This window comes from Geotrypetes seraphini, chromosome 3 (assembly GCF_902459505.1).
Source record: "Geotrypetes seraphini chromosome 3, aGeoSer1.1, whole genome shotgun sequence".
NCBI classification, from domain to species: Eukaryota; Metazoa; Chordata; class Amphibia; order Gymnophiona; family Dermophiidae; genus Geotrypetes; species Geotrypetes seraphini.
The window spans coordinates 240,184,376-240,198,289 of NC_047086.1; the positions used below are offsets into that span (position 1 = coordinate 240,184,376).

At 41.0% G+C, this 13,914-nt stretch overlaps 1 protein-coding gene across 4 annotated transcripts in view; it reads right to left on the minus strand.

The window, feature by feature from the left end:
* Nucleotides 1-13,914, minus strand: part of ENPP3 (ectonucleotide pyrophosphatase/phosphodiesterase 3) — a 212,514-nt gene that overhangs the window by 13,600 nt on the left and 185,000 nt on the right. For all 4 annotated transcript variants that reach the window (XM_033938316.1, XM_033938317.1, XM_033938315.1 and 1 more), the window contains 3 exons: nt 8,777-8,906; nt 5,752-5,829; nt 2,379-2,511 (listed from right to left, as the gene is read on the minus strand). In XM_033938316.1, coding sequence (XP_033794207.1) covers nt 2,379-2,511; nt 5,752-5,829; nt 8,777-8,906 — 341 coding nt within the window. The remainder of the gene's footprint in view (nt 1-2,378; nt 2,512-5,751; nt 5,830-8,776; nt 8,907-13,914) is intronic.

Sequence of the window (13,914 nt, forward strand, 5' to 3'; positions counted from 1 at the left end):
TACACTAGCGAAAATAAGTTTTGTCAATCGGTTGGCTGTGAGGGTTTTATGACCTATGATAGAAAACCTGTCCTGCTGAATAAACCATTGCTAGAATTGATTTTTCTGCGCATGGTGCAGGCTTCTGAGGTCTTTCCCTCTTATAAAGCATAAGTCAATTGCATGTGGAACCTGTATCATTGTTTGTGTTTTGGAGGAGGTTCTTATCCATTGTTTTGTTTGGAGTCATAATTTATATATGACAGCCCAAAAATCAGTGCCAACTAGGATGGCACTTACCACGATTCTATAAAACACCCAAGCACCTTATAAAATTGTACTACGCTCACTTAAACTTTTAGGCGCATCCATTTAGGCCAAAGAAAACCAGGCCTAAATACCTGCACCTGACTTGTGCGTGCATCAGGCATATTCTATAACAATGCGTATTTAGGAATGCCCATGATCCATCCATATTCCTCCCCTGGCCATGCCCCTTTCCATTTGCACACTAGAACTGGTGCACAGCACTTTATAGAATACACCTAGCAAGTTGTATGTGTAACTTTTAATCAGTTCCAATAAGCGTCAATTATGAGGTGTTATTTGGCAATTAGGCTTGCTCAAAAATTAAGTTGTGCATACAAATCAGCTGTGCACACTGATTTGCATGTAACGCAAGGCACCATATACAGAATTTGGGGGAGCATACATAGGAGTTGAGCTTAGGGAGGACACAGACAGGCTTCGTTCTTTCTTACACACAAGCACCTATGTCGGGCCCGCCAAAACCTTATTATGCTAGTTTTCTATAGCAGAACTTAGGCTCCCAGGTTCTTTTATAGAATACAAGGGGGTGCTGAATAGTTCTCAGCCCAACCAACCAACTTCCTAAATTCTGAATGTTATTTTGCCACTGTAGCTGAAAAGAGTGTTATCTTATTTCGTTAAGTGCCAATTTGAAGAAACAAAATTCTATGTTTTGACATAGTTTCAGACCATTGATTGAACCATATCTACGTCATTCTCGTTTTGGTTGGGCTGAGAACTTTTCATCACCCCCGTGTAGGCTTCTACAGTGTTCCCTAATTGGAGGCGCCCACTTGTCGGTAGATATTCAAAACGATTTAACTGGCCACTGACTGGTTAAATCACTTGTTCGGGGCTATTCACTAATTTTCAGTGGCACTTAACCAGTTATTGCCACTGAAAATTTGTAGTTAGCACCTAACTGAAAACTGGCTATTTTTGGAGCATTCTGGGAGCAGAGTCCACAGTGGTCAATTTTACATTACATTACAGATTTCTATTCCGCCATTACCTTGCTGTTCAATGCGGATTACAAACAGAGTTATAGAAGGAGGGTTACAAAGTTAGATCAAAGATCATTTCCAAGAGTGGGTCAGGTAGGATCAGGGGTTAGGAAGAGGATGGTAAGAAGGAAGGTATTCGTGGTATTAAGCCTTATTCAGGGATTTCTTGAAGAGTATAGTTTTTATTTCCTTTCTGAACATCTTGTAGTCTGGGGTTGTTATCAATAGGTTGGAGATTTGGTTATCTAGTTTTGTTGCTTGAGTGGCTAATAGGCCGTTGTATAGTTTCTTCCGTTTTACTTCTTTGATTGGGGGGTAAGTGAATGGGGTGTGTGTTTTTCTATGCCTGGTAGAGGTAGTTTGGATGAAGCGGTTGTTTAGGTAGATTGGGCTGTCTCTGATTATAGTTTTAAATAGTATACAATAGAATTTAAATTGTATTCTTTCCTGGATTGGAAGCCAATGTGAATCGATGTATGCCTCAGTAATGTGGTCATGTTTCGTCAATGAGTAGACGAGTCTCAGAGCTGTGTTTTGAATTGTTTGTAGTTGTTTAATCATTATTGCAGGGCAGGGGAGGTAGAGGATGTTGCAGTAGTCTAGTATACTTAGGATTAGAGATTGTACTAAGAGCTGAAATTGTGTTCTTTCGAAGAATTTTCGGACTTTGTCTAAGGTTTCTCATAACTGCGAAAGATTTCTGTATTGTTTTGTTTATTTGTGGTTGCATGGTACAGCTTCTGTCAATAGTCATACCTAATAGTTTTAGGGTGGTTGAATAGAGTAATTGATTCAGTTGATTTCTAAATTGGTTGTGGTTGGGACTTTGTTATTTTCTAGGAGGATTTTCAACAGTTAACCAGCCAGGGTACCACAGAAAACATAGACCTATCTTTATCTGCCAACCCATAGCTGCTTAGGTTCTGAATATTGACTTAACCAGCTATTGAGTGGCTCTGAATAAACCAGATAGTCATTGTTGAAGCTTAGACTTCACCCGGCACTTAATATCTGGGAATAGCACCAGAGACGATCAGCAAAATATGAATCTTTGCTGATTTGTCCGAGGCTAGATATTTTACTTACTTTTTAATTTCATGCAAAGAATCAAAATGGCCATCATAGTTGTAATCAAAAACTGGTCCACTGATGACATTAAGCCCATTCCTTTCAGCAGCATACTTTGGAAGCAGAGTATTCTGAAGGTAATTCCATATTCCTAGCATCAGAAAGACAAGAATCATTGAAAGTAGAAAAATGTTTCATCCTTATTATCATGCTTCTAGATAACAATTCTTTAGCTGCTGCCAAAAAAGCGTCCTTGATGGCTTTAAACCTTTTGAATTCTGCAGATATAAGACTGGGCTGCAGAAATGTACTTCAGCTTTACATAGAGATGTACAGGAAAAACATATTGTTCTGGGGGCGGGGGGTTGGTTCTTTGTTTCATTTTATTTTTTCAGATTTGTTTTCATTGTTTCTTTTCTTTTTCATTTCATATTTTAGCACGTACAAAACTTTTCACATTAAAAGGAAAAATTTCAACTTCAAATGACCCAAAATGACAAAAAAATGGTTATTTTCCTGTTTTCGAATGATAGTATTCCTTTGCTTTTTCTTGAGTTAGAAAATGATCTGATTTTACATTCAGGTCGCAGTTCCACTAATGGTTATATTTTTTTCTCTCCTTCTCAGTCTCTCTCAAAAATGTTCTATTAATTATTTACAATATAAATATGCTGCACATCTTTCTTGCTAGCATTTTCATTGAAAATATAATTCTATTATTATTTTAAGCCACAAGTTTTTCAATTTGGTACTTTATTTATATTTGTGTTGAAATAGCACACAGGGCAGAGCTTTGTCTTGGCTAGTGTTGCCAACTGACTTTAGAAATTTAGGAAAGGCCAATCCAGTTCCTGTAAAGACTTGAAATCTTGCTGTCATGGACTTACCCCCTCCTTGCATAAGGAGTGAACTGCGACCTCTTCCTTCCTTTATACTGTTCCTAGTCACAGACTGATTGGTCCACTTAGAATTGGTCCACTTCTTGATTGGCTCCCAACACCTATCAGCTAGCCCTTGGATAGGTCTCACTTGTGAATACTTCTATTGATCTTTGATATTTAACCATCCGGTATTTGAACTTTCTCTGCAAGCTCTGATCTTAGCCTATTTCTTGAATACTCTTCTGCTTTCTATACTGATATTATTTCTGTTCTATAAACCTACTGAATCTGATCATGGTGTTTCTGTGCCCAACTTATCTCCTGCCTCCTTTCCATCTGGCACCCATGAACCCTCCCCCGAACATCACACGGCAGAAGGGATGCCCAGTCCTTCCTGCCGTAACCCTCCTCCCCCCACCCCTTAAATTGCCAGCAGGAGGGATGCCCAATCCCTCCTGACAGAACCCTCCCACCCCTACCGAGGGGGGTAGAAGAGGGTCTGGGGGTGGTCTAGGGGGCTCCAGTGGGGGGGATGCCCGCTATGTTTGGTAGGGGTGGGAGGATTCTCACAGGAGGGATTGGGCAGCCCTCCTGTCAGCAATGTATGGGGGGGTCAGAGGGGACTGGGAAACCCTCCTGCCATGCAGTGCTCAGGGGAGGGTTCACGGGTGGTAGGCAGGAGGGACTGGGCATGCCTTCTGCTGGCCACAACCGCAGCTGCTAAATTTATCGTGCCAGGGAGATCCCTTATCGCGATAAGCTCAGCAGCCACGTCTGCTTACAATGTAGGCCAGCATCCCTGGACTGTATAATGTCAAGCATTTTTGCAAATAATCAGGTAACACATCATAGAGCCCTTGTTGCACAATTTTCAAAATTTTTAATTGCACTCGAAAAGAAAGTAGCAGCCAATGAAGTTTTTTTCAAAATCAGAGAAATATCCTCAAAACGAGATGACCTCATCAGGATCCGAGCAGCAGAATTCTACACACTCTGTAAAGCTTTCATCCTGGACAGTGTGAGTCCTAACTAAATCCCATTGCAATAATCAAGCTTCGACATGATAGAAACCTTCAAATACATAACGGGCCGCATCGAGGAGGAGGAGGAAATCTTTACTCTTATGGGTCCCATGGTGAAAAGAGGACATCCGCTAAAACTTAGGGGAGGAAGATTTCATGGGGACACCAGGAAATACGTCTTTACCGAGAGGGTGATTGATAGATGGAATGGTCTTCCACGTCAGGTAGTCGAGGCAAGTAGCACACTAGACTTCAAGAGACAATGGGACAAGCAGATGGGATCGCTACAGAGGTATAATAGAGGATAGTTTCTCGAGGTTGGGAGGGATCTTGATTGGGCAGACTTGTTGGGCCGCCGGCCCTTTTCTGCCATCATATTCTATGTTTCTATGTAAATCCCAGCCATAGAAGTCAGCAAACCTGCCGTAGTGGAGATCTCATAGGATGGTGACTCCCATGGTAAATTAAGGTGTGGTAAAAGCTAAGGCAGTAAAGAATATTCGTATTTGATTTGGCCCCAAATAGCGCTCTAAAATTATTATTTGTATTCAGCCAAATTATGATTTAAATTTGAATACAAATAAACAAGGCTGTACTGTGCTAAATCCTCCAGAAATAAATACTTGATCTCTGATTTCACTTTGCTTCTTTTATTATTTGTTAAATTAGATCTCAGGGCCCGTTATTTGTATTCAGTATTCATATTCGGCCAAATAATATTTTTCATAAGTTTTCAACCAAATAATAAAATATGGGGCTCTTTTTACTAAGGTGCGCTAGCGTTTTTAGCGCACGCACAAAATTACCGAATAACGCCAGCTCAGTGCTGGCGTTAAGGCCTAGTGCGCGCGGCAATTTAGCGTGCGCTATTCTGCGCGTTAAGGCCCTAACACATCTTTGTAAAAGGAGCCCATGCTGTTCGGTGCAATTCTAGTAAAAGCTCACTTTTTATCACAGCTTGGTAACTTATACTTCATGTTCATATAAGAACATAAGAAGTTGCCTCCACTGAGTCAGACCAGAGGTCCATCTCGCCCAGCGGTCCGCTCCCACGGTGGCCCACCAGGTCCGTGACCTGTGAAGTGGTTTTTGTCCACTTTTATAACCTACCTCTAGTTCTATCTGTACCCCTCAATCCCCCTATCCTCTAGGAACCTATCCAAACCTTCCTTGAACCCCTGTAAAGTGCTCTGGCCTATCACCTCCTCCGGAAGCGTGTTCCATGTGTCCACCACCCTTTGGGTAAAAAAAGAACTTCCTAGCATTAGTTCTAAACCTGTCCCCTTTCAATTTCTCCGAGTGACCCCTAGTGGTTGTGGGTCCCCACAGTTTGAAGAATCTGTCCTTATTCACTTTCTCTATGCCCTTTAGGATTTTGAAGGTTTCTATCATGTCCCTTCTAAATTACCTTTTATACAGTTTCTTTATTTCGTTTCTCCACAGAAACAATTCTATTCATGAAACAGCATTCAAACGTTTTGAACTTACGCTTAAATTCACTGTACATAGGAACAATATTGCTGGTGATCAGTGTATCATATTGCCCATGTTCGCTTCGATTGAAATCTGTAAGAAAGCAAACATAAGCAAAAATGCATGCAATCGTAAAATAGCATTTTTTTCCCCCACATTTAACAGTATAATGCAGAAAACTGCCAGATGGCAAAATCTAATCTACTGAGGCTTTACTTAATGACATTTATTATTGTATTTAGGCAATTGTTCCTGCTGCAAAAGGTGTTTTCATTTGCTTATGCTGACAGATAAATGGACCAAGTTCATTTAAAATGTTTTGTTCAGTGTTCATCTGTTTTTTATAACCCCTGTATTATCTGTAAGTTGAAAGATTTGTTCATCGCTTAGATATTTGAGTAAGCGATTAATCAAATACTTAATAAACTTGAACTTAAACTTGAAACTTGGCCAAGTCAAGCTGACCCATGGATGAGATTATCTACTTACCAAGGGCAAGGTCACTTTCAGTGTTAAAATACAGGTAGTCCTCGAGTTAAGAACGAGTTATGTTTTTAAAGCTATTCTTAAGTTGGATTTGTATGTAACTCAAAACTTGTAGATTTTTGCTGCTTACCTTTGCTGACAAACCTACCGGTGTTCCCTCTAAGGTACAGCACGCACAACCACACACTGTTCTTAATGTGGCCATGCATCGTTCCTGAATCTGTTACAGGAAAGTGTAGGAGTCTATGCCACTGGAAACACTGCTCAGTGAAATCAAACGAAGCCGCCACTGCGTTCTTAAGTACAAGTCGTACTTAAGACGGGCGCCTGTAACACGGGGACCGCCTGTACTGAATATGAAAATGTCTTCAAGGACTTTTTTTTTTCAGATCATAAGTTCAGTGGATTACTGTCAGCTAATGCCACGTGGATTCTGCCTGTTTGACTGGCAGGAGCCATATTTCCATATTCTAATACACTGCTGGGGTATTCTTGAGTTTGTACCTTTGAACATAAGACATAAAAATATCCTTATTGGGTCATCTTGCCCAGTATCCTCTTTCCACAGCAGCCAATCCAGGTCACAAGTACCTGGCAAAACCCCAAATAGTAGCAACATTCCATGCTACAAAACTTCGATGGTGGCTTGGTGCCAGAGCGATTTCTGTCCCTGCATGCTTTGCAGGTGCAAATTACATGAGAGAAGTTTGCACAGGGTGTTCAATCTAAAGGCAAGTCATTTAACCCTCTGCTACCTCAGGTACAAACCTGAAGGGCAATCTATATCTGTGCATGTACATAAGGACATAAGAGTTGCCCTACTGGGACAGACTGAAGGTCCCTCAAGTCCAATATCCTGTTCCCAATAAAGACCAACACAGGTCACAAGTACCTGGAAGATCCCAAGGAGTAAAACCGATTTTATGCTGCTCATCCTAGGAATATGCAATGGACTTTTCTGTTAGGAAATTATCCAAACTTTTTAAAAACCCTTTTTTAAAAACTTTTTTAAAAGCTAACCACTTTCACCACATTCTCCAGCAATGAATGCATAAGCATCCTAGGTGCTATTTGACAAGGGTATACATAACTGCCACAGCAAGTAAGTGCCACAGCAGAGATGCCACTATAGTATAGGCATTCTGTGAGCTGCATCATTGCGCCAATATCTAGGTATCCCTGTAAGCCCTCTGGGGATGAAGAAGTACCCAGTGGCATAGTAAGGGTGAGCGGCGCCCAGGGCGGTGGTGCCCCTCCCTAGCCCCCACATGCCGTCCAACCCTTTCCCAGTACCTTTTTAACTTCTTTGGCGTGAGTAGCGCACCCATGTTGGCGTCGGCTCACCCTTTGACGCCACTTCCTAGACGCGGGTCCTGGAAGAGATGTCAGAGAGAGCACCGATGCTGATGTGGGCACCAGGGAAGTAAAAAAGATACGGGGAAGGGAAGAGGTGTGTGTGTGCGGCAAGGAGAGTAACGGGGGTGGTGGGGAGAAGGAGGGGTGCCAAGCCCTTAGGAAGACCGCGACCAGACTCCCCCCCCTTACTACACTACTAGAAGTACCTACTGTATCTGAATATAACGCATCTTGATCTGCAACTTAAAAAGTATGAGCTAAATACAAAGAAATAAATAAATATTCTGCATACTTCACGTGACCCCACCCAACCATACAACCACCCTTTTCTCCACTTGGGAAGAGGGGGGGAAGGGGATTACAATTTTCATAAAGCATTCTTCTGTGGATAATAGTCTTGAGAAACCTTCTGAAATTTGACTTCGTGCGGGCTTTTACAGCATATTGCCACAAAAACACAATGCTTTCTATAATTTTGCAGCTTACCATTCCTGCCTTATCCAGGATTCTACACAGGGTATGAGCACTAGGATCAGTCCTCAGTATTGCAGAACTCTTATCATTAACGAGGAATTAGAAATGTTCCAATAAGTGCTCACACAGAATATGCACCTGGGGGGGCATTTTATCAAAAGGCGCGCTAGCCGTTTTAATGCACGCTAAATGCTAACGCGTCCATTATAGTCTACGGACACGTTAGCGTTTAGTGGGTGCTAAAACAGCTAGCACGCCTTAGTAAAAAGGACCCCCCTGGTTTCCACACACAGAGCAGTCGTTCCTCTCTGCTCCTAGAAATTCAGTTCGTCGCATTCCACTGTGTTATTTTTAATCCTGTATTTAGGCTATCTGGCAACCTCACACCCACTTGCAATAACACTACTAACAGTCAGCATTAAACTTTCTTTTACTATGATTTTTTTACCGTCTGTTTCTGCTTCCAAAACCAATGCAAGCCTTCAAAACACATCTGAATGGGAGGTGCTTCCAACAAAGCAGGTCTTTGAGGAAGGACTTCAAAACCAATTGGTCATCATTTCAGTTCTCCTTCGAGTCAAAAACATGAACCACTTAAATTCTGTTCCTGTGCACTCCAGTCACCACAAAGCTGAATACTGTGTTTTCTATGTGGTGGTACATAGAGCCACATCCAGATGATTAAGGCTTTGCAAACTCTTGCTTTAAATAGAAGCAAACTCACTGGGAGGACAGAGGAAACCGTGGGTAATATTCAGGTCTGACTTGTAGTCGGAGCATTTTTGGCTCTGTGCAGTTGGGATTCTAACATCAACCCTCAGACAGTCTGGAATAGTGGGAGGAAGTGCGTGTATCTGGTAAAAAGGAGAGGAGAAGAAAAATAAGGAGATTTCGCCTACAGTTGTGGTTAGCCAGAAGTACTGAGCTGTTTCTGAATTTATACAGTGGTTTCAATTAATCTTTTCCCATTTATCTAATGAATCAGCATTCTTTTTTTCAAGCATACAGTTAATTTTATTCCCTAGCACAGTGTCTCTCAAACTTTTTTAGCTCCGGCACGCTAAACGGAGCAAGTGTTTTCCGCGGCACATTATAATTGAAATTATAAAATTGCAAAACTCAGAAAAAAATTCATTTGATAGTTATTTATTTAAAGTTCTTTAAGCTATGTATTGGTAATTGTAACAACGGTGAACCTAAAGCAGGGGTGTCAAATGTCGGTCCTCGAAGGCCGCAATCCAGTCGGGTTTTCAGGATTTCCCCAATAAATATACACGAGATCTATTTGCATGCACTGCTTGCACTGTATGCTAATAGATCCCATGCATATTCATTGGCAAAATCCTGAAAACCCGACTGGATTGCGGCCCTCGAGGACTGACATTTGACACCCCTGACCTAAAGTAAGAATAGAATTGTTACTGCGATGGATGTGCATGTTTTTGAGTGCAAATTAACTCAAAATGCAGCTCAATAGTCAACAAGCAAACACACATTTCATCATCATCTGCAGTCTCTCTATCTCTCTCTTTTTTTTTAATTTTAATTTCTGTCAGAGCTCAAAATCCAAGTTCATAGTGATTGCTTTGATGCTCAAGTTAGGATAACTACTGCATAAAACACAAAAAACTAAAACTAAAATTACTTGCCCTTAGTTTTCAAGGACCAATCATGTCAAAGAATGATGCTTGTCTGGGCAGTTGTATCCTTAACCAACAAACAACAGCAGAGGTCCAAAATGTTGTTGTACAATTTTATTCATCAAATCACAAAGTCTTGTGCGGTGGCTCGACATGACCATGAAAGCACTAATATGCACTGCCCACACTATCATTATCTATATAAGAACATAAGAATTGCCGCTGCTGGGTCAGACCCGGGGTCCATCGTGTCCAGCAGTCCGCTCACGCGGCGGCCCTCTGGTCAAAGACCAGCGCCCTAACTGAGACTAGCCCTACTTGCGCACGTTCTGGTTCAGCAGGAACTTGTCTAACTTTGTCTTGAATCCCTTTGTCTTGAATCACACAAACAACTACGCTTTTGTTCAAAAAGGCTCCTGAGGCAGGCCGTAGAGGCCGAAGCACGTGCGTGTCGAGCAACCACACAAGACTTTGGCCTCCTTTTATCAAGCCGCGCTAGCGGGGTCAACGCGCACGACTTTTCATCGCGCGCTAACCCCTGCGCTGGCCTAAAAACTACCGCCTGCTCAAGAGGAGGCGGTAGCGGCTAGCTTGGCCGGTGGTTTAACGTGCGCTATTGCACGCGTTAAACCGCTAGCATGGCTTGATAAAAGAAGCCCTTTGTGATTTGATGAATAAAATTGCACACCAACAATATTTTGGATCTCCGCTGGTGTTTTGTTCTTGACTTGTTTGTGGAGGTTTTACATAAGAACATAAGCAGTGCCTCTGCCGGGTCAGACCAGAGGTCCATCCCCCCGCGGCGGCCCAACAGGTCATGACCTGCCTTAATCACCAGAAGGGGCCCCCTTGCCCCCTAGGTTTCTCATCGAAGTCCTATCTTCCCATCAATGTCCTAACCCTCCGGCCTTGCACCTGCACGACCTGGTGAGCTGTCTATACTTATGCAACACCCCAGCACCTCCCTCAGTACCCCACGATCCCCTTTTCCCTCAGGAATCTGTCCAATCCCTGTTTGAATCCCTGTACTGTACTCTGCCGGATCACTTCCTCCGGGAGCGCATTCCATTTGTCCACGACCCTTTGGGTGAAGAAAAACTTCCTTGCATTTGATTTGGACCTATCCCCCTTCAGTTTCTCTGAGTGCCCCCTCGTACCTGTCGTCCCTTTTAGTCTGAAGAACCTGTCCCTGTCCACCCTCTCTATGCCCCTAAGTATTTTGAAGGTCTCTATCATATCCCCCCTGAGCCTCCTCTTTTCCAGAGAGAAGAGCCCCAGTATCTCCTGGTTTTTGTCTTGCACACACACAGACACTCATAGTATGCGTATGCGACTTACTTGTCATCTGTTCTAGTGTATACTTATGAAGGGGATTTTAAAAAATAAAGTAAAATTCTGGATTCTCTCGTGGCACACACGGAATCTCTTTGGGACACACGACCAGGGCAGGATTAATTTGTCAAGGGCCCCTAGGCACATAAGTACACTGGGCCCTCTGCCCCACCTCAACCCACCATGCACCCAGGCGGAAACAGGAAGCTGCGTCAGAGAGAAGCTTTGGGCAAGCAGCACCGCTTGCACAATTACAATTCCCGTTGCCTTTCTTACCCGCGTTGCTTGCTTGTCTTTCCATCGAAGGGGGGGGGGGGCTGCGTTGCTGATTGGGGTGAGGCCCGTGTTGCCGATCGGGGGGGGGGGGGGGCCCGCGTTGCCGATCGATGCTGAAAGGGCCCATCGCCGTTTGGAAAAAACAATGTTGATACCCTCCTTCGTCGGGTCCCCCTGACCATTTCGGGCCCTAGGCACGTGCCTACTTGGCCTATTGGTTAATCCTGCCCTGCTCACGACTGTGCCGTGGCACACAGTTTGAGAGACACTGCCCTAGTATCAGCATAAGTTGAATATTTGAGAAGCACAAGAATGCCAGTTTATGCTCCCGATTTCAGAGGTCTGAATTCTATGCCTTTGCCGTCACATCTGCCATCATTTGAAACGCATTTGGAAGAAGTCCACTGAAAGCAACAGGATTTAGCAGAAGGAAAATTCAACTCTGCTACCCAGACCATGGTGTTAAATTTGGTAAAATGAAAACAATATCAGCTACTTACTTCCCATTAGGAAAAATAGACATTAGGATTAAGGAAACTCTGCACCAAAAAATATGGAATTGATGGAGATGAAAGAAGGACTCGGAAAAGTTCTCAAAAACTAAGCTCTTATTTAGAAAGTTTATACATTTGTTAGATGGAAAGATTTAGCTGAAGATAGAAACAATTTCTTGATCGTTCACCTAATTGTGTAAACAGAAGGACACGGCCAAGTTCTAACATCATAGCTAAAACTAACAAAACTTTGCTGGATTAAGCAGCATACTCCTATTTTCTGAGCATGAAGAGTCTTAACATCTGTTTCCAGTCTGCTCCTTCCAAGTGGGAAATTCTAAAGGGTTGGGAAAATTTTCCAGCCTAAGCACAACTTGTTGACATCTGAATAGTTACTTCTTAGCCACAGAGGGAGCAAGTTTAGAAAGCATTTTACACGTGGAAAAAACTTATAAAACCAAGCTGCCTGATGCGGGCATGGAAAGATTATGTTCTGTAATCTTTTTTTTTTTTTTTTTTTTTTTTTTTTTTTTTTTTTCTCTTAATATTTGTACATGTTTTATTTTTGGCTCTTGCAGCGTAATTGGGTAGAGGTAATGCAGACTATTTATAACAGATCATCTGCTTTGTGTTAGCTGCATTTTTTTTCTTTTTTTTTTTTTTTTTTTCCATTATATTTTTATTTTCAAATTTCATAAAAAGTGTACAGAATAATAAAATTTGATATATGTATAGTATCACTTTTATATCTAACACAATGTATGTCTGAATTTGATTTTCCCCTTCACCCTCCCCCCACCCCTTCATCACTTTAATATACTATTTTCAAATTTTATAAAAGTATATAACATAATAGAATACAATTAATAATTATTCAATAACATATTTATATCTAAAACAATATATTCTAGATAAATTTTATTCATTTTCCCTCCCCCCACCCTTCTATTATTCCTTAATCATTTGTTACATTTTGTATCATATATTATACTATATTATATATAAATTGTTTTCCTTACCCCCCCTATATGTGTGTCATAAGAAAATCTCTAAAAGAAGAAAAGAAGAAAAAGTATTCTATTATTTAATCATTACAGAATTTTGTCAATGGCCCCCATATTTTTATAAATTTATTGTATGTTCCCTTTTGTATTGATATTGATCTTTCCATTTTAAAAACATGGCATATTGTGTTCCACCAAAATGTGTAGTTTAGGTTGTTGTAATTTTTCCAATTGTTAGTTATATGTTGAATGGCAACCCCTGTCATAATTAATAAAAGTTTATTATTTTCTGGTGAAATTTGACTTTTTTTTCTCATCATTGTTCCAAATAAAATTGTATCATATGATATTGCAATATGATTTTCCATTAATTTATTAATTTGTGGCCAAATTGAATTCCAAAATATTTTAATATAAGGACAGTAGTATAATAAATGATCTAATGTCCCTGGTTCTAGATTACAGTGCCAGCATCTATTAGACTTAGAACTGTCTAGTTTTTGTAAACGAGTAGGGGTCCAAAAAGCTCTATGTAATAAAAAGAACCATGTTTGTCTCATAGATGCTGACACTGTACATCCCATTCTCCAAGACCAAATCAGTGGCCATTGAGATGCATTAATTTGATGTCCAATCTCAATGCTCCAAATGTCTCTTAGACCATTTTTTGGTTTTTTATTCAAATATCCAGATATTAATTTATACCACAATGCGGCTTGATGTCCCAGGAAGTCTGCTTTAAAGCATAAGAATTTTAAACTATATTGATTGTTTAATGATTTCCATTCAGGGAACCCAACCTGAATGGCCTGCTTCAATTGCAACCATTTAAAACTTTGTGTTTTATTAAGACCAAATCTATGTTGCAATTGTGAAAAATCCAGCAGTTTACCTTCTGAAATAATATCATCTAGAGATCTAATTCCTGCAATAATCCAGTTCTTCCAAAGGATTTGGGCTCCGCCTATTTTGATCTTGGAGTTTATCCATATGGATTGATTATTTGATTTATATATTGGGATGGGTGTTAATTTATCTATAAATCTCAATGTTTTCCAAGTATCCATTATTATTTTATTTTCTCTGTATATTTTAGGTATATTAATACTTGGTAAA